The sequence below is a fragment of the Chanodichthys erythropterus genome, chromosome 11, assembly GCF_024489055.1.
Source record: "Chanodichthys erythropterus isolate Z2021 chromosome 11, ASM2448905v1, whole genome shotgun sequence".
Classification (NCBI taxonomy): domain Eukaryota; kingdom Metazoa; phylum Chordata; class Actinopteri; order Cypriniformes; family Xenocyprididae; genus Chanodichthys; species Chanodichthys erythropterus.
In genome coordinates this window covers 27,371,451-27,392,541 of record NC_090231.1, presented here as the reverse complement: position 1 = coordinate 27,392,541, position 21,091 = coordinate 27,371,451, and the positions used below count along the sequence as shown (strand labels likewise).

The 21,091-nt window shown below is 36.7% G+C and overlaps 2 protein-coding genes across 2 annotated transcripts; one reads left to right on the top strand and one right to left on the bottom strand.

The window, feature by feature from the left end:
- Positions 1-315: 315 nt before the first annotated feature.
- On the top strand, positions 316-12,766 carry acp2 (acid phosphatase 2, lysosomal). The gene is made up of 11 exons (XM_067402205.1): positions 316-483; positions 2,307-2,402; positions 3,742-3,828; positions 3,931-4,083; positions 4,287-4,385; positions 5,148-5,237; positions 7,817-7,949; positions 8,245-8,333; positions 8,495-8,601; positions 8,690-8,868; positions 11,003-12,766. The coding sequence occupies exons 1-11, from the start codon at positions 400-402 to the stop codon at positions 11,131-11,133; spliced, it is 1,248 nt and encodes a 415-aa protein (XP_067258306.1). The 5' UTR covers positions 316-399; the 3' UTR covers positions 11,134-12,766.
- On the bottom strand, positions 11,380-20,873 carry snx1b (sorting nexin 1b). Its single transcript, XM_067402204.1, has 15 exons — positions 20,550-20,873; positions 20,204-20,336; positions 19,049-19,191; positions 18,887-18,953; positions 18,045-18,088; positions 17,806-17,947; positions 17,538-17,616; positions 16,714-16,789; positions 16,514-16,627; positions 16,328-16,421; positions 16,039-16,244; positions 15,801-15,944; positions 15,557-15,637; positions 14,416-14,487; positions 11,380-14,344 (listed from the first exon to the last, which is right to left on the bottom strand). Exons 1-15 carry the CDS (start codon positions 20,679-20,681, stop codon positions 14,294-14,296), a joined length of 1,578 nt encoding a protein of 525 aa, XP_067258305.1. The 5' UTR covers positions 20,682-20,873; the 3' UTR covers positions 11,380-14,293.
- Positions 20,874-21,091: the final 218 nt, after the last annotated feature.

The window sequence follows — 21,091 nt, the reverse complement described above, 5'->3', positions numbered from 1 at the left end:
ACAAATATAGGAAACTAAAAAACAATGAAAAACGCCAACTAGGGGTATTCAATATAAGATAGCAGGTTAAGTGCGAAAGCAATTGGTTCACACATTCAAATACACCTTAATTAAGACTAAACTTGGATGTCAGATTAAACATGACCCACGTTTGCAGTTTATGGTTATCTTATCAAAAGACAATGTTGCGATTTAGTCCCGAGTAGTCCTTCTCTGTTGCAAGACAGCCAATCACGTTACGTGTTTTTAAAGCTGCAGAGTGCGTTGACCAATGGGAGCGCTCCTCTACCCGGAAAACCTTGCAGCTCTGCTTGCTTGTGTTTTCTGTTTGCCAGACCAGCCAGGCAACGATCGTTCAATGAGGTTACTGTACTCTACCTCAGCTGCTCGTCCGCAAGTATGGATTCTTGTTTTCTGATCGTCGTGTTTGTCTTCGCATTCAGTCTTTCCAGTGGAGAGAGGACGCTCAAGTTTGTCACTGTGGTGAGTATAATGTATTTGTCCAGATTACTGCCAGTGTGTGTTGAGGAAATGTAGGCAGCAGCACCTGGTTTGACAAAACTGTTCGTCTAAAAAAAAAAATTCATAAAACGACACACAAATTCTGCTATTCTTCCTATTATGTGTTTCATATTTTTATGCATAACAAACATGTGTCTTGAGTGTGAATGTGAAATGATTTTGTCTTTTTTTAATGTTGTTTCTACTGTGTATTGGTCGATACTGGTCTTTGCTGTTGTTATCAGTCTAGTTTGATACTGTACCCAGAAACAACGACAGACATGCCGGTCGCAATATCTGCTGACATGATTGCTACAAAATGTTTGCTACAAAATTTGTATTGATAAATATTAATTCTACAGCTTGTTCTCGACTGTCTGTCAGCTTGCTCAATCTTTGGCTTCATCACATGACGAGACATGTTGTCTGTTGCTTTCATTTTACCTTTGATTTTGGTTATATTCTAACTTAGGAGCAATTTATGAAGCTCCATGGCTTCTCAAAGCAATATAATCCCTTGATTAAAAAGCTAAATAAAAAGCTTGGTTAAAAGCTATCCCAGTAGGTTTAGTCCACCTAATTAAGTCACATATCCTGGTTTCACAGACGAGGCTTAAGTCTAGTCCCAGACTAAAAAGTATGTTTGAGCTGCTTTAACTGAAAGTAACTTGCAGTGATATGTGTCAAATGTCAGTGAAACTGGCTGTGAAACCAGGCCTCAATGTTTAGTGAAGCGAATGTTATACATTCTGCTTTTCTTTTAGGTGTCACTAGTCTCTCAAATAAGAAATGCAACAACAAACATTTGTAATATTTTTCAAATAAAAAGAAAAGTTACACCAAGGGGTAAATCCTACTGGGGTTCTTTTGTAACAGACGTAGATGGGGAAAAGGCCAGTGGCTTTTGTTAGATTAAGGAAGTCCAGTTTCAGATTTTTCATAAAATCTATCCTGTTTAGTAGACAGAGCTTTTACAGATTTATTTTTTGGATTGTAATATAAACAATAAGTTCTGTGCTGATTGTAAGTGCCTTTATTTTTAGTCTTGCAGAAGTAAGCCACTCCTTTATTTTTAAAAGATATTAGTATTATGAAAACTGTGATCATTTATCCCTTGATTGTCTTGCTAACTTCATTATATCGTAGGTTATGCAAAATTTCCATTCATAAACAAATTGAATTCAACTCTCTAATTTCATCCTTCAAACTTATACACAATGACAAAAGCAACAGATTTTTTTAATTTATTTAAAGATGTGATTTAACTTCAATACTGTTTTTCTTCAATTTGTGTATCCATATCCTTGTTCTTGTGTTGTTGTTATCATATTTGAGATGATTGTTTTCCTTCTTCATGTCTGACTCGTGCTCATGTACATGTTTTATGGTTAATTACAACTTTGGAGTTAGTGCAAATGAGTAAGTTTAAACCAGAGCCTTGTGTCTTTTTAAGTGTGATTGTGTAACATGGCTATAAATGAAAGCTTTCTTAGAAAACCTAATTTCTCTTTGGAAAGCGATACAGGTAAATCCTACTATAGACTTAAGTGTAAATGAGAGAAGATCACGCCACAGCTCATTTCTGTGAAAGACAGAGATAAAGATAAGAAGATAACTGAATCTGCTTATCTAATTAGAATATGTTTACAGACTAGTGTGTGGCTCGTATCCGGGTGTCAGTGTGAGCACATGACAAGCTGGATTTGCTGATCTAGCTGCAGTTGCACTGTGTAGTTTGTCTTCCTGAACACACACACACATAAATCCCCAGTACTCAGTCAAGTATTTGACTTCCTCTCTGTCAGCTCTATCGTCATGGCGACAGATCTCCAATCAAGGCCTATCCAACTGATCCCTACAAGGAGAGTGACTGGCCCCAGGGTTTTGGACAGCTCTCTCAGGTATGCAGACATGCACTCACACATACATTATTCTCTTTTTTTTAATCTGTTGCATGCTACTTGAGGAGCATTATGCAGCAACGTGCAAGAGGTTGTGCTATATTATGTGAATAGTAAAAATAAAAGTTTTTTTTTAACGGTAACTTTCAAACCATAAGACAGCCCTATTGTGAGCTCTGAGATTGTTAATCAATGCTATATGCTTCTGTTAAAGCTTAAATATATTTTTTTTAAATAATTTTTTGCAGCTAAGTTTGTGGTGAGAAAAAATACATTACCCAGTTGCGATAAGCAAATCATACCAAAAGAGCTTGTAGGGAACGCCCACTCCCACTGCAAATGACGTAATTGTGGGGAGGCCGTTATAGCATTAACATGCAGCTTGAAAATCCTGGATGGACACATCTACAATTGATTGTCATGTTCTTTTAACATGGGGGGTAACCCGCACCTTACATAATTAAAAAACTTCTTTTATGGAAAACTACTATGAGCACAACAGTCTGTGTAAATTTTTTAATAGGCACCAAATTACTGAATGTACTTTAAAGGGTTTTTTCACCCCCCCCCCCCCCCCCCAAAAAAAATCTGTCATTAATTTTTTTTTTTTTTTTTTTTTAACACAAATGAAGATATTTTTGATGAAATCTGAGAGCTTTCTGTCCCTCCATAGACAGCTATGTGACTGACATTTTGACGCTTCAAAAAGTTCATAAAGAGATCTTAAAACTAATCCATATGAATCGAGCAGTTTAGTCCAAATTTTCTGAAGAGACTTGATTGCTTTATATGATGAACAGATTGAATTTAGCCTTTTATTCACATAGAAACATTGATCAACACACATCAGTTGTGGTAAAAGAAGTTCAATCAATGTTTGCTTGACGTGTGCGAGAACCAATGAGGTTCATTCTTGTGTGTTGCGCAGCACGTTTGAGCTTCCGCAAGAGGTTTGTTCTTGCGCATGAAGCAGGTTCGGTTGAGCTTTTAAGTTCGCTGATCAATGTTTTTTTGTGAATAAAAGCCTAAGTTAAATATTTTTTCTTTCGAGTCTCTTCAGAAAATTTGGACTAAACCACTCAATTCATATGGGTTAGTTTTACGATCTCTTTATGATCTTTTTTAAGCGTCAAAGTAGCGGTAGTCGCGATGCTGTCATTTGTGTTCCAAAGATGAACAAAGTCTTACATGTTTGGAACGACATGAGGGTGAGTAATTAATGACAGAAATTTCATTTTTGGGTGAACTAACCCTTTAAGGATGTTATTTCATCCTTTCACTGTAAGATTTAGTAAGATGTTGTTTTTATTACTGTAACTCGCTGTTCTCAATTTTCCAGGAGGGAATGAGGCAGCACTATGAACTAGGTCAGTTTCTGAAGAAACGGTACAGAGGATTCCTGAGTGAGGAGTATGACCGGCATGAGGTCACTGTCTCTTTAAATTTCTCTTTAAACATGTTCAATAAACAGATACACAAAGTTGTCAGACTGGCATGTTTAAATAGCATATTGCATATTGTGTTGCAGATATTCATCAGAAGTACAGATGTTGACCGGACTCTGATGAGTGCAGAAGCTAACCTGGCTGGCCTGTTCCCACCTAACAGTTCTCAGGAGTTTAATCCAGGTTTAAAATGGCAGCCGATACCTGTTCACACTGTCCCAGAGGATAAAGAGAGGGTAAGACATCACACTGAAGCTCTGTTCCCACTTTTTCTATCCACAATTTTGCAGCACACTGAAACTTGGCCCTGGCCTCTCTTCAGTGTTGAGTTCATATTTGCACAGCAGCAGCATCAGTAAATGCCTCTGGATATGTGAAATCTTTTTCCATGGCCACACAACCTGCCTACAGTGTGTTTGCATTTGTTTTTTCTTTCCAGCTGCTCTCATTCCCGCTAGAAGACTGTCCACGTTACACACAGCTCATGAAAGAGACTGAAAAATCAGACATTTTTCTTAACATGACTGACACTTACATGGTGAGTCCACCTTGCAAAAACCCATTTATATTAGCAGGTCATCTGTCTATGGACTTTATAGTGATTTATTATGATATAGTGCAACACAAAAAGTATCCTGCAGTTTTCTCGATTGGTTTAAAATAGTGATGCCCAGAGGAGGCTTTGGCTCATGAATATTCATTAGAGTACATACATCGTTTAACCAGTAGTCCTAACAGTAGATGAGGGGAATTTTTACAGAAGAGATTTCAGTTTGAGACAGAGCCTTGTGTCTTCTGTTCTTCCTTTCCTGAAATACTTGAACACCTTTTTATTGTTGTGGTTTTTACAGCAAAATTTTGGTTGGATGTGTTTATATGGCTTTTGATAAAAATTAATAACATCTTTCCCATAATTTTAGAGGATATACTGTTTTTTAAGAATATGAATTTCGTTGAATTTCGAAAATTTCATTGGGTAAATCAGACTGACTGTGAATAATAATAAATAACCTTATAAAGGACATGGTACACTACATGGTTGAGTACATAGTGTACAAGTGCATAGTGTATAGTGTGTCATTTGGGACACTAGGTAAATATTCACTATTTTAGTGCTGTCCTAAAACATTTTTTTAATATCACGTGTCCATTCCTTTTTATAACTTGCTCCTTTTTTTTTTTTTTTTTCATGTTAGTTAGTGTGCCTTATAATGTTAGTATGTTCCCTGTCTTCCAATGTAAATGTGCAATACAAAACAAGTTACTACAATCATGGTTATGTCATTGTGTTTTTATGCAGGCATTTATAGAAATGGTGAGAAACAAAACAGGACTGGAGACGGCCTCCATTGAGTCTATTTGGAGTGTCTATGACACGTTGTTCTGTGAGGTGAGTTTCACCTGGCATTCATGTGCACGTTATTCTTGACTTCATCTAGCATTGAAGGTGCAGTGTGTAAATTTTAAGGGATCTAGCAATGAGGTTGCGAATTGCAATATAGAGAAGCTACGGTGGCCAAAACAGGACAAATATGTCATCGTCTAAGACAGCAGAGAGTATCTAATCAATCAAACGTGCTCTGTAGAGCAGTTTGTCCCTTAAGGGCTGCTGTAGAAACATGCCAATGCAAAATGGTGACTTGACATGTAAGGGGACCTGCAGTGTATGTAGATAGAAATGGCTAATTCTAAAGTAATAAAAACATAACGGTCCATTATGTAAGGTCTTTATACACCACTGAAAACTTTACACATTGCATCTTTAAGAGACTCTGCCAGACAATATCGCCTGTTAAAGGCTCTCTAAGCGATCCTGGGTGGAGTAACTTCCTGTTGACGTTTGAAGTGTTGTCAAACAAAACAGAGGCTAGCTAGACCCTCCCTCCGCCTCCTCCTCGCCCTCCCCTCCGTGCTCCCCGAAACAGTCATGAACGCGCATTTAAATTGTAAGTAGTTTGCGTATTGATGCTGCTTGTCGGTTATTGCCTGGAGCATGTTTATTATGTTAAGTGGTCCAGGCTGCACCAGTTTGTTTTTATTGCCGTTTTCGGAGCTTGTGGCGACTACAGAGACCGCGTTTTTTACAGTGTTTTCAGGGGACAGGCAGCTATCGGATAGTGAGGAGATGTTTGCTGTATGTGACAAAAAATTTTTTGGTCTAAAAACGCGTGGCTTCGCTTAGAGCACCTTTTAAGTGTTGTCCATATGAATGTGAATGAATGATCTATTAAAGACAGTGTGTGTGCAACTAATGTAGTTTATCAACCTCATTAAAGAGTGCAACATTACATTTCTGAAAGTAAAAATCTGATTGATTTTTCTCCATAAGGAAATTGATTTTTAACAATAACTTTATAAAGCTTTAAAGACAGACCTGCTGTGAGCTATGAGGTTGTTAATTGATGACATAAGCTTTTGTTGAAGCCATCAGCCCACATTTCCATTTTTTTTTTCTAAATAATCAAGTTTAACAATGGAATTCCTGGTGGGAAACTACATTAACCATGATCCTTAAAAGAAATCTCCACCAAACAGAGAATTGTGACAACCAAATGGACTATATGCACGGAGCGTTCTTTAGAACTTCCGCATTAATATAAGCCAGCTCGAAAACTTCCGGTGAGATGTCATTTGCTGGTGTGTTGAGCATCGGTAGTGTAATACTTAGTTTATAATCAGAATATAGTCACTTAAATAGTGTGGCATAGCATTAATTTAGTTATTCAAACGCAAGACAGCATAAAAAATAAATAAAGACGTACCTCAATGTTCCTCCTCGGCTAAATTCAATTCGACCATTAGTTTTCACACTTTTATGTGGAAAATTTAATATTTATTGTGCACTTTAGTTAGATTAATTGAATAAATGTGTGTTTTCACAAGTGTGCTGAAATCATTGATCTTGCACTGCACTGACTGACATCTGCTGTGATTACAAAGGGAGAGCACGGTGCTCGCTTTCTGTGTAATTCACAATAAAAGTTATTGTTTTTCATAAGATTTTGTGAGTATTTCATACTTCACATTGACAAAATGTATTTTAAACCTAGTTATTTTATAATGTTTAATATTTAGTCAAAAACGAAGTGAAAAACGTTTAGAGGAAATGGCTGATATGTGCGCAAATAAATGCAACTTTGCCGCCATCTAGTGGTTAAAATGCTAATTACTGTCTTTTTTATTTTTAGATAAGTGTTTTCTATCAAATGTTAAATTTCCTATATTGTTAAACGTTCGGTTTTACAATGGGGACAATCTCAGAAGGATGAACAAATAATGTTTGTGGTCATCACATTAAAAATAACATTTGAAGTGCTGGGAAAAAATGTGTGTGCGTGTCTAATTACAGACACGGCATTTTTAAACAGTCCCAATAGCTTCGTCTTTATTGCAATCAATAAAACTGGTTTATTGGCAAATTAGGTAAATGTGATAACTACATTAAAATATAAATACAACATTAAAAAGTCAACGATAGATGGTTTTGTGTCGATGTACAACGACTACAGAATGAACAGCTAACAGTTCACCGGAAGTGCTCGAGCTGGCTTAACGACAACCAGGAAGTAACCCGTGCATATAGTCCATTACGCCAAAAGAACTCTTCAGCTTCAAATCAAAATTAGTAATGCTGTGATTGACCTCATAGGTGGTTAGCTTTGTTCATGGGTTATAACACTTTAACAAAGACTTTTCTAAAATCCTTATGGGAAAAATGAAGGGGGTAAAATACTTCTGGAACCAACTCCACTGAAAAAGTGGATGGTCACCATTGCTCTCTATAATTAGTCAAGTTAAGTTCTTTGTTGCCATGTGCACAGAGTTAAGTAGTCAAGTTCAGTAGACTGTGAAGAGAGGCTAACGGGGTGAGAGTCATTCAAGTCTGATGGCTTGTGGTTAAAGCTGTTCCCTAGTGTGTGTGTGACACCATGAATGTGTCAGATCAGTTCTGTTATTCTCCTTCCCCAGGCAAAACATGGGAAGTCGCCACCTGGCTGGGTGACTCCAGATGTGATGGAAACTCTGAAGGTGCTGAAGAACTTTGGTTTTCAGATTATGTTTGGAGTCTATAAGAGAAAGGAGAAGTGCAGACTTCAGGGAGGTGAGAGCTTATCCCTGGACAGAGCATCTAATTTTTTTTTTTTTTTTGTATCTTTTATTATTACATTTTAATAAAAAAATAAATGAATAAAAAAACAATAATAATAACATTTAAAAAAAGTACACATATGCAAATCAATGTTGTAGGAATAGGGGGAGAGGCCGCTGCTTGAAACTGTGTGTAATTATAGTGCTGGGGCACGTCTATGTAAAGAAACAATGGACTGTTCTACATTCAGACTGGAAATGTGCAGTACTGTGATCATGTGACACTTTGCTTACGCTCTCATTCGCAGGCCTGCTGTTAAATCAGATCATCAAGAATCTCTCAATCGCAGCAGCTCCAGACGCTAAAGAAAAAGTGAAGATGATGGTATACTCAGCAGTAAGTCATGTGTCACGCTAAATCAACATCAGCAGACCAAAACTCCTAAACTTCCCTCTTCAGTCTTCTAATAGTCTTCTAAAAAACAAGAAAAAGAAGTGTATTCTGTATAGAGAAAGCTGTTCATGTAATGTTTTCTCATGTAAATCTTTCCTTACTAGCATGACACAACAGTTGTAGCTCTGCAGGAAGCCCTGAATGTCTTTAATGGCCTGCAGCCACCTTATGCATCGTGTCATTTAATTGAACTTCACCAGGAAGAGAACGGGTAACATATCGTCTGTGTTTTTCCTAAATTCATGTTTTTAAAATACGTCTTCGGTCAACCAAAATATTCCTTTGCTTATCTCTTTTAGGACGTTTTCAGTGGAGATGTTTTATCGCAATGACAGTGCCGTGTCTGAGCCATACAATGTGTCTTTACCGGGCTGTTCCCAGCGCTGCCCCCTACAGGACTTTGTGGACCTCACACGTGATGTCATACCACAAGACAGGAATAAAGAGTGTCAGATAAAGAAAGAAGCCACAGACACTGGTAAAGCAATCATGCACATTTATAAAATTGCGTACATGTTTTTTATGCACACAAAACAGTAAATTATAAATATTTTAACTGCAATCTGTTACTAAATCCTTTCCATATAGCAAAAAATATATTTTTTTATATTTTTTAATCCAACATACAGTTGTGGCCAGAATTATTGGAACCCTTCATAAATATGATCAAAGATGAATCTAAAAATAAATCTGCATTGTTTATCCTTTTGATCTTTAATATATAAAATTACCAAAAATCTAACCTTTCATTGAAGGAAAAGAATTAAAAGTGGGGGGGAAATAACAGTATGAAATAAATCTTTTTCTCCAAAACACATTGACCACAATTATTGGCACCCTTTTATTCAATTCTTTTTGCAACCTCCTTTTGCCAAGATAACAGCTCTAAATCTTCTTCTATAATGCCTGATGAGTTTGGAGAACACCTGAGAAGAGATCAGAGATCATTCCTTCATATAGAATCTCTCCAGATCCTTCAGATTCTTCTCTTCAGTTCACTCCACTCATTTTCTTTAGGGTTCAGGTCAGGAGACTGAGATGGCCATGTCAGAAGCTTCATTTTGTGCTCAGTGACACATTTTTGTGTTGGTTTTGATGTTTGTTTTGGATCATTGTCCCGACGGATGATCCAACCACAGCCCATTATAAGATTTCTAGCAGAAGCGTCAGGTTTTGATTTTTTTTATCTGTTAGTATTTGATAGAATCCATGATGCCATGTATCTGAACAAGATGTCCAGGACCTCCAGCACAAAAATAGGCCCACAACATTAAAGATCCAGCAGTATATTTAACCGTGGGCATGGGGCACTTTTTATCCATGTGTGCACCAAACCCATCTGGTGGGTTTGCTGCCAAAAAGCTCTTATTTTAGTTTCATCTGACCATAGAAGCCGGTCCTGTTTAAAATTCCAGTATTGTCTGACAACTGAATATGCTGGAGATTGTTTCTGGATGAGAGCAGAGGATTTTTCTTGAAACCCTCCTGAACAACTTGCGGGGATGTAGGTGCTTTTGATAATTTTTTTTTTTTAGGCTTTCTGAGACTCAAGACTCAACTAATCTCTGCAATTCTTCAGCTGTGATCCTTGGAGAGTCTTTGGCCACTCAAACTTTCCTCCTCACCGCGCATTAGGACGATTTAGACACACGTCCTCTTCCAGGCAGATTTGTAACATCTTTAGTTGATTTGGAACTTCTTAATTATTTCCCTGATAGTGGAAATGGGGATTTTCAGTGCTTTAGCTATTTTCTTACAGCCACTTTCTATTTTGTGAAGCTCAACAATCTTTTGCTGCACATCAGAACTATATTCTTTGGTTTTCCTCATTGTGATGAATGATTAAGGGAATTTGGCCTTTGTGTTTCCTCATGTTTATAGTCATGGCTGGAAAATTTCATGTTCATGATCATCCTGGTGAGCTAAAAAAATATAAATATGAATGGGAATATACTTCAGAGATATTTTACTCATAAAAACTTCTAGGGGTGCCAATAATTATGGCCAATGTGTTTTGGAGAAAAACATTTATTTCTTAATGTTATTTTCCCCCCACTTTCAATTCTTTTTCTTCAATGAAATGTTAGATTTTTGCTAATTTTATGAATTAAAGATCAAAAGGATAAACAATGCAGATTTATTTTTAGAGTCATCTGTGATCATATTTATGAAGGATGCCAATAATTCTGGCCACAACTGTATACATAAAATGGCCAACCACTATATTGCTAATATAGATTTTAAAATAAATTTACATAAATATATTTTCAATAAGTTTTATTTTTACTTTTTTTTTTTTTTTTTTAATGTTTCTATAAAAATAAAATGCATTGCATTGCATGCATTTACCCAAATTGCATTTAAGATGTAAATGGCTTTTTTAGGTTTAAACAAAATATATTTAAAAAAATATATATTTCCATAAAGCAGTTTACAGCATATTTTTAGCATATATTTGAAATATATTTTGGCCAGAAATGTTATTTATTTTTATTTTTTGGCCATATATGGACTTTATTGAATAATGATGTGTATAATACAAAAAAAAAATATCTATGTTCATATTGTCATAACAATAGTTTATATACTTGGACTTTCATACATGTGTGCAGAGGTCATCATCGGGCTGGCGGTGTGTGGATGTCTGCTCTTCCTGTTGGTACTACTGCTGTTTGTAGTGCTATGCCGTCAAAAAGACCCGATGGCTAGCTACAGTCATGTCATAAATGAGAGCGACTCCTGACAATCATATCAGCTCCTCCGCAAAGAGGACCAGTGGGACAGTGAAGAGGACCTATGAGGACACAGCGCCAACTTGTTGATAAACTCTAAGCCAAACATTTGGCAACACATTTTATTATATTGGGGATGGAACATTTGGTAATGTTTTATTACTTGTAACTTCAAGTGTTTGAAGAGAGAAAAGGAAACTAAGAGTTGTGATGTCGTCAGTGGCATTACCGTAACAATGCTTATCGCACAGACTCTGTAACTGTGAAATAACGACTGGGTGTCATTGGCTCCGGGCTTTTGTTGTAATGATAGATTATGATTGTGTGTAAAAGGGAGGATCTGAGATGTGGACTAGACTAAAGCTCCCCCAGAGGTGTGTGTCCTCTCTGAAAGACAAGGACTGTTGGTGTCCCCATGTTTGTGCTTCTGGTCCTTTAATTCTAGTGTACTTATAAGCCCAGTGTACTTGATGCATCAGCCTAAAGATTTAGGTTGGGCAGTAAAAGACTACTGAATACACGTCGCGGCCTTATAATGCAATTGTGGAATTTTACGGTCATGCTTTTTATGTGATTATCTCCTGATTTAGCCACAATAGTTTTGATTTGTACATTTCAGAATAGCAACATACTGATGAAGAACAGTGTTCTCAGGTTAAGCTCAAAAGAGCTGTATTGGAGTAATTTGTTTTAATCTGGTGTGGTTTATTTAATTTTAATGTTTTGTCATTCAACATAATGATCACAACATGTTGACACTATGAATACAAATTAAATTTTATATTTCATTATCAAAAATGTTTTCATGATAATTACGGTGATAATTCAGTTCCAGGTGCATCGTATTTAAAGGTGCAATGTGAAAAATTTTGGAGAATATATAGACAGAAATGCAATATAATGTACATAACTATGTTTTCAGTGGTGCATAAAGATCTTACATAATGAACCATTATGTTTTTATTACCTTAGAATACGCCATTTCTGTCTTATACACCGCGTGTCCCCCCTCCATGTCAGGTTGCCATTATGCGGTGACATGTTTCTACAGCAGCCCTAAATGGACAAACTGCTCTACAGAGCATGTTTCATTACTATGTTGTTCTTCATCTAAATCGTTCATGTTTTTAGAGGCAGCTGGCATCATCACTACATTGAACACGCACAAAGCAATGGTATTAATCTGGTTTGTTAGAAGCAGAGACTTCTTTGTTGTTAGAAGTAAGAAGAAACTTCATTGCTTCACACAAGTTACTCTCTGCTGTCTTGAGACATCTTTGTCTTGTGTCAGCCAGATGGCCACTGTAGCTTCTCCGAAAGGGAGGGGTGTGCACCATTAGTTGCAGTTCACAACCTCACCACTCTAAAATTTACACATTGCACCTTTAAAACAAATTACCGTTGTAATGTAAATGTGCCCAGTGAGTTTTTAAATTATTACCACTAAATATTGTCAAAATTGTTCTAACTCAACTTTTTAAATCATTGTTTTGTTTGTTTTTAATTATTGTCTTTCAGTGCACATCTATTCAGCTTGACTGAAAATGTTCTGTACATGATCCATATAGAACCAATGCTGTATTGACTAGATGAAAATTGTGATGCTTTGAGATAAGGTGTACTTAAATGAAACAGATGACAACAGTTGTTTAAATCCCTTTTTATTTTCATCTAATAGACAAATCATGTTTGACAGGGCAACTGTTTTAAATGCATGTCTTACATGTAATAGGTCATTAACATCTTGTCATTAGTCAAAATGAAGGCTTATAATACATATGTGTAACAGCAGAGAGTATTTAGTGTCCGCAAAAGAGCTTTTTACAAAGTATATAGCCCAAAATTGACAACTGGTGTAAATCTGGCTTTAAAACAAAAACAAACAAACAAACAAACAAACCAACAAAACACGAATATACCTCTGCTTTGAATATGGGGGGTGGCCCCTCAATATTTGTTATGTAAATTCTTGGGGTGTCATTTATAAAAACATGCATGGAATGATCCTAAATGTGAACACATTTCTAAAATTTTCCAATGAAAGATTTATAAAAACGTCTGCATGCACAAAAATGTTCCTAAATGCATCACGCTTAATAATTCGCAATTTATCATGAATTCAATCATGTGAACAAAAGCATCAACTCCACCTACAAAATGCCCGCTAATATCCCTTCATAGTTATATATTAATATAGAATTAATTTCAGTGACGTAATTATCACAAGCCAGTTAAACATTTTCTCTTTTTATAAATCTCTATGGACGTAGGATGAAATCCATGGAATTTAGGATCAAATCAGATCATGTGTTTTATAAATGAGCCCCCTGGTTTCTGCAGGTAGTGTGATATCAAGAATACACCAGCAGTGCACAAATGTTAAAGATTAAAAGCATCCACAGTGAAAATGTTTTTACACTTTCTCCCCAAAATGAATTAAACCTTTTTGCAATTAAAGTACGTTTTGACAAGTTCAAGTACAATTTTTAATAGAAATGTTTGTCCACCTATAAGCAGACCTTTATCTGGACCAGTCCAGATCAGTGCATTGTTTGAGAACATAAAGTCAGTCAAAACTATCAACACAAATTATGGGACTTCATTCAAAAGACACCAACCATTTTTCCTTCTTGGTCTGTGATTCATTGTTTTGTTTTTTCTTTTCTATATCATACTCTTACTTTGTGGTGCAACATCAGGCTGGGTTGAGTGACCCTGGGAACATCTCAAACATTTTTTCTGTATTATCTGGAATGAATTAACTCAATGTTCAGTCGCACCCCACATGTCACAGAAAAAATGAGACTCAACAATCTTAAAGGTGGTTTAATGTCTCTACTAGAACACTACACAGGCTAAGCACCATTGAAAACCTTAAGGATAACACTAAACACATACATACGTGCACGCATAAAAAAAAAAAAAAATTCTTGCTGCACCCCACACAGCTTGTTCTTTTTTAAATGCCGCTCTGACCTTTAACTTTTAAACTAAACATTCAATTGTCAACAGTGAGTTTACCATAACAATCTAAGGACTGACCTTTTGATGGACAGCTATTAAGATGTACATGTTATTTGACACACAGAGAGCAAAGGAAATAGGAAGAGAGAAATGTTGATTGTCTGTTGTCAAGGTCAAAGTTTAGGAGCATGTGAGGTAAGGCTCTGATCAGGCGATGGCTTTGGCCTCAGGCAGGAAGGCCTCCCAACACTTCACCAGCTAGTTTAAGATAAATAATTCATGAAAGACTATTCAATGATACTGTATGTAAAACACACATATATACTTACCCGATGCTGTGTGTGAAGAAGGGACTCCAGGTATTTCACTATGTGCTGTTTGAAATCTCTGGCTTTCTCTTTCTGCAAAAGCAAAAGAAAAGGGTTTCATTTTCTATTTTGTGATGTTTTGTGCTGTTCATCACAGTTGCACATTTAATCATTAAAAGATTGCTATCTTGATTCAAACACCGACGTGATCGTATTCCTAGATGACAACTATTTGGCTAGGTCTATTAAACCTTTGACAAGTACAATCACAGTGGAACAAATCTGCTTTGGCGCTGCCACTGAACCAGAGAGAGCAGCTGTCATGTATAGGTATGAAACGGCTTCAAAGTGTCTTTTCAACCACACAGTATCATTATGTCTGTCTACAATAATTCAAATTATCACAGTACTAGGATAACATTTTATAGTTTGGATATAAACACTGATTTCTACGATAGCGTAAAAATAGAGTAAATGACCTCTGGAAAGTAACATGAAATAAAGATTGTATCAACTACATCGTTACACCAGTAGGTGGCTACAAGTGACTTGAAAAAAAAATTTAACTGAACAATTCAAGTGATTAATTCAAAAACACCGATTCATCCAGTAATATAACAAGTGAAGTCTTTATGATTGAGTCATTGAATTAAATATTTTTAAATAGACTGCAGCAATGAGATACACACACACATACATATAAATATGTATATATTTATATATATATATATATATATATATATATATATATATATATATATATATATATATATATATATATATATATATATATATATATATATATATATATATATATATATATATATATATGTTCAACAGTAATTAATACAGGTTTGGAATGACATGACGGTATATAAATGACTGAATTTTCATTTTTGGGTGAACTATACCTTTTAGCAAGACCCCTCTCTTCATTGCTCCGCCTCCAAAACCCACCCTCCAATCCTAACCACCCTGCTCCGAGTTGGTCTCGAACCCTGCTCGGAAGCATTCGCATGTGCCATTTGAAATCTCTGGGGTCCTCTTTCTATTTTTCTTGGAAATATCCAACTATATGCTTGGTAAGGTGTAAATAAAAAACGCATCCATCAAAAAGCCTATTTTTTGCACTTGTGATGTTTTGTTTTGCAACACGTCTTACCTCGAATCTGAGCACTTCTTTGCGCACAGTACAGGTGACTCTTTCTAAATCTCTCTCATACTGACTGACTTTAGACTCCCACTGCACAGAAACAAAGAAAACAGCTTAACATGAACAGCAAATTAGTGACTAATCATCTTGTATATCAACAGAATTCAACAAAACACTCCTGCAAGAAAGTTCCAGGTCTTATGAACAGTACATGTAGACTGTTGTACATGAATCATTCACTGTTAAAGATTACCTCATTTATGTCATCTTTGGCCTGCTGCAGTTTCTCAGGTTTGTTCGCCCAGAGCAGTTTGGCTTCAGCCTCTCGTTTCTTCTGCAGCGTGCTCTGAGCTTCCTGCAGACGCTGCCACACTTTCATCCTCTGCTCAAAACAGCACTGAGGGCAGCAAATAACACAGTAAACAACATCATATTTCTTACATAGTTGGTTCTAATTGCTGATTTTGGGTTATGTGATTGTACTCTCTAACCCTCACAGCCCCCAGCATTCTGACGTAGTCGGCCAGGAGCTCGGCGAGGATGAAGAAATCGCTGAAGGCCTGTTGCTGATGTAGCTGCTCCATCTTATCCTCCACCTCCGCCAACTGTGACAGTGCCCGAGACAATGCAGTGTTCTCCTCCACACTGCCCAGCATGGCCACACTCTTACTAAACACTGCTGTGTTACTACACAACTCTACGAGAGGAGAAAGATATTGAGATGCTGTGTAACAGCATGGATCTGGAAGATTGGCTTCACACTGTAGTTTTTACTCTCACCTTTCCTGTGGTTTACTAATGAGTCAACAGCAGCATGCAGCCTCCTTAACAGCTGCTCCTCATTCTCCACCTCCTGCAGCTTACTCTCAAACCACTGACACACAGAGAGATGTGTCAATCACTAGCCAAATACAACGTCCTGGGAGAATATATAATTTAGAAACACAGAAACTGAGCTCCTCTTACATTATCTGATTCATTCATTTTTATGGTCATCTTATTTACTGCGTCCGACGCTCTGTTTATCATCTTTAGCAGGCCGGGTCCACTCAAAGTCTGAGTATTTACTGCCCTGGGCAACTAAACATACACACACACGTTTAGATCTTAAATATGCCACTAAAAATACTGTACGATGTGTCTAGGAACATGATAAAGGTGGTGACCTCATCTCTCTCTAAAAACTCTCGAACATCCGGGTCCTGCAGCAGAGATGGATGAGCCACTACTCTCTGTAGATACCTACAGAAAATAAATACAAAATCAGTAAATATAACCAGTCAAAAATGAAACAATTGTGTAACATGTGAATACATTTTAACCATATTTCCTAATCTTTATCATCAATTAAATGAATACTTGGCTACCAGACATTTTTGACTGGATCAATGATGATAAATTGCAGCTCATATTTGCTAAAACAACAATCAACTCCACTTTGACTTTATAGTGTAAAAGTCACATAGTTTTCACCACTGCTTACTGTTTTTCTGGTTATTATAGGATTTTTTTACAACTGGATACGATGACTGGATACGATTTGTACAAAACAGATCATATCCCGTCATGGGCGGGGCTTGTCCCTACTGTCACGTCACAGTAGAGGGAAATCTGGAACAGTGTATTTTCAGACACTGCTTCTGATTTATGGGGATCATAAGAGGAGTGGGTGGATTTTTACCATTACATGCTGGTTGTTTACACACACTGTGGACACACATTAATGTTCAAACACCATGTAAAAGTGAATTTTAAGTTTCCTCTTTAAGTGTTTATGTTAAGCATTTTCAAATGTCCTGTTGTTTTTGGTGATTGAAATACTGCGGTGATCTAAATATTCTTGGCTTGAAACAGATGGAAAACTGACAGGCCTGTGCTGCAGTTCTATTGATGTTTTACCCTCCAGGTCTCTGCACCACGTCATGTGACTGAAAACTATAAATTGGTTGACCTCTTTTTTATGTATATGTGTAATTAGATATGTGTTCACCTCTCCAGTGCTGCTCGTCTCTTTTCCACAAACTCCGCTGAGGATGAATCCTCCTTCCCTACCTTTACTTTAGTCATTCCTGTGACACAACAACAAACCACATGCTCAGTCAGCAAATCACACCGGAGTGCTCCAAGTAAAATGATGCAAGTGAGAGACAACAGAGTGAATGTTCTCAAGAACCCGGGTCTTTGCAGAGTGTCCAGTTGGGTTCACTAGAATAACTCCACTAGACAAAGAGCCAGAGTGAGCATGAGAGCTTCTTTACCCACTACGCTCTTCTGAGGTGGAGGTGGGATGATGCAGCCCAGCAAGGAGTGTTTGGCCAACATCTTCTCATAAAGTCCCAGGAAATCACTGAAACGTCGACGCACTGTGAAAGTCTTATTATGGAACATGGGCAGTGTAGTCTGGAGAGAGACAGAGAAGCATGGATAAAGGGCATAATTTAGATAAATTAAGCTTGACCAATCCAAAAAAATAGTAATAAGGAAGAGCTTTATGTACCTGAGTCGAAACTTTGTAAGACATGTAGGCATTCATCCCATCTCCTGCAACACAATAACGGAGAAAAAACAGTCACTATAGAGCTCAAATGAACATCCAGAACAAGAGGCTCAATCTAGACCATTATTTCGCAATCTTTTCACTCCTCATTGTCCAAGGAAATATTTGAAGGCCCACACATGTAGGCTAAGATATTACCTCTGGTACTACAGCTGTAATAATGACTGTAATCTTGCTTGTTTTCTATGAGTGTCAATAGATTAATTATTATTTATGATTAATGTTCTTATTCCAGAACTTTTAAGAACTGTATGTTCTACAATAATAACAACAACAACATGGAAAATATGATAAATATATTCTGAAATCGTATTTCATGTACTTCCTGATGTTTATCAGATTTAGCATTGTATTAAAATATTCTAACTTAAAATCTATTTTAAATAATTCTAAAATGTAAAAAAATATTTTTTATTTTAAACTTCCTTTGGAAGTTTGCTGAGGCCCCCTCCTGGGCAACTGGTTGAGAACCACTGATCTAGACAAACTAAATGATGCAAGTATATCCACTTTATTTTTAATGTAAGAGTAGGCACTAGGCTACCATTTGTAACTTGAATGCGTGTCTGGTGTCAGCTGTTTTATTATTATTCTTATAACTGTGATATTTTAACTAATATGACATTATAGTCCATTATGCTGCATGATGTTATCATATTATTTCAATTTATCACAAGTTGTTGTGCTAGTTTTTTACCTATAGCGCCTGATGAATCTGAAGTCTTGCACATTCACAGGAAATTGCTTACTTCTGCACTGAAAAAATAAGGTGGATAACATACCAATTTTCTCAGGGTTTGTGACTGCAATGTTCAGCTCAAACTGGTCTCCACTCTCTTCCTCCTCCAACTGTTAAAATCCATCAGCATTCAGTTAGAATTAAGAATCTATATAAATAATACATCAATTCAACTGAAGGCACATGAAGGGTCTTGTTTCAGTACCTCCTCCATGGTCTTGGTGACAATGCTGGGTTTGAGTATGGAATTAGGGACATGTGTGGTGTTGCAAGCCGATGCGGTCGGGCCAATAATCTCTCTCCTGCCTTGACTAGTGGTGTTGGTGAGCGTCAACTCGACAGTGGCCTCTGGAGTTTGAACAGGCAGAACAGATAAAGCACAGTGGTCTAATGTATTTGAGTAATAGTACTTCACTATATTTTAGTATAGTAGTATTTTGGGGAATCTGTAGTTTACTTTGAGTTCTGTTAAAACCAAGTGCTGTACTTTTACTCAATTACAATTACAAGGAAAAAATAATACTTTTTACTCCATTACAATTCATGTAAACTTAAAATTACATTTGTCGTTGTGACTTAAATCTTTCCTGAGTAATTTAAAAATATTTATCCTAATGTGATCATACACACATATTATAAACTATCCTATTCAGAGATACTTTGAGCTCTTGTTTTATTATAATCACACACAAAAACAAAATAACAATATTCAAAGGTCTGTAAAATCATCTGATAATTTTAGCTGTACATACTCAGATAACAGGTTTCAGGATATTATTTTTTAGTTTAACATCTGCTATGTCCTAGTTTCTTACATAGAACAATAAGAAAATAGTTATTTTTTGAGTGTAAAAAAAAAACTTTTTTTAGTATTTTTGCATCAAAAATACTAAAATGTGAAACTGCTGTCTCATTTTCAAATGCCAATTTAAAAAGCTTTAAAAAGTGATTAAGTTTTAGTTTTAAATCTTGTATGCAATTATACTTTTGTACTTTCTCCTAACTATTTTAGGCTAGGTACTTAATACTTTTAATTGAGTAATGTTTTTTTTTTTTTTTTTTTTACATAGTAACTGTACTTTAACTTAAGTACAATTTCTCAGCACTTTTTGCACCTCAGATAAAGCTTTTGTGCATGATCTGTGTTTCACTCTGTCATGCTATTTTAAAGATATAGAATTCATAATGAATAGAATAGAATAGAATAGAATAGAATAGAATAGAATAGAATAGAATAGAATACATTATGTTTTTCAACATGCAGTTCATTTGCCATCTGGCCTGCATGTGAAATCAAGTGTCATTAAGTATTTATTGCTCATTTTGAGTAATGTTGCAGCAATGGAGTGGTGAGAAATACCAGTGAACAGATCCAGCTCTTCATCAGAGTGAAGGCCATTAGTGGCGTGATGGACATCGGTCCTGATGAAAGAGCCCTCCTCGCTGAAGATATCGTCCTCATCAGGAGGTGATGTCGGTGTGATCGGTTTACTCTGCCAAAAGAGATGAACACACAATGCCAACACAACAGCTGATAAACATGTCATAATTGCAGTTTGTGCAGCTGCTGAGCTGCATGATTAGACCAACCGCTGCAAACACTAAGCTATCAGCTAGCTTCTGTCAAATGACATTTAAATAACCCCCCACATATCAATTCATCAGATAATGAAAAATGGTTATTCATTCTGAAACAGGTGTCTCACTCTCGCGCCGGTGAATATGTCCTCGCCTTCATCATCATACTCGTCGCTGTCCAGCACTCGAGTGTCTAATTCAGCCTCCTGATCTTCATTATCAGGGAAAGGAGGAGGATTCCGCCCGCAACTGCCTGACATCGCTTGCGCCGACCAAATAAAATATATGTAACAAACAATAGACTTAACGGGGCAAGACTTGAGGTTGGCCTAATTTCTTCTTGGCTGTATGTTACAGGTAAACAGGGATTGAATTTCACTGCTAGGTAACCTCAGCCTACTTAAAAACATTCACGGACGGCTCTGCGCTCTCAGGCTCAGAAAGAGCGCTGGAGCGACGCTGCCACCTCATGGTCTGGAGCGAATACTACAGCTGCTTCAACAACTACAGCCACAACAAGCATAAACGCACAATGATTGATGAATTCAGGAGACGTCACGTTGACATGACATTCAAGGAATATATTTTATGAGTACAGCTACATAAATACACTTTTACTCAGTTCGTTCAACGGTACTTGCCTCATTATGACTCGAGAACTGCTCGGACC

What these genes read in the sequence shown, in the direction of transcription:
- acp2 (XM_067402205.1), top strand. Translation starts at nt 400, where the DNA reads ATGGATTCTTGTTTTCTGATCGTCGTGTTTGTCTTCGCATTCAGTCTT. An exon ending in GTTTTGGACAGCTCTCTCAG is followed by an intron (nt 2,403 to 3,741) that starts GTATGCAGACAT and finishes TCAATTTTCCAG; the next exon opens with GAGGGAATGAGGCAGCACTA. An exon ending in ACATGACTGACACTTACATG is followed by an intron (nt 4,386 to 5,147) that starts GTGAGTCCACCT and finishes GTTTTTATGCAG; the next exon opens with GCATTTATAGAAATGGTGAG.
- snx1b (XM_067402204.1), bottom strand. Translation starts at nt 20,681, where the DNA reads ATGTCAGGCAGTTGCGGGCGGAATCCTCCTCCTTTCCCTGATAATGAA. An exon ending in CCAAAGATGACATAAATGAG is followed by an intron (nt 15,638 to 15,800) that starts GTAATCTTTAAC and finishes GTTTCTGTGCAG; the next exon opens with TGGGAGTCTAAAGTCAGTCA. An exon ending in TTCTTCACACACAGCATCGG is followed by an intron (nt 14,345 to 14,415) that starts GTAAGTATATAT and finishes ATCTTAAACTAG; the next exon opens with CTGGTGAAGTGTTGGGAGGC.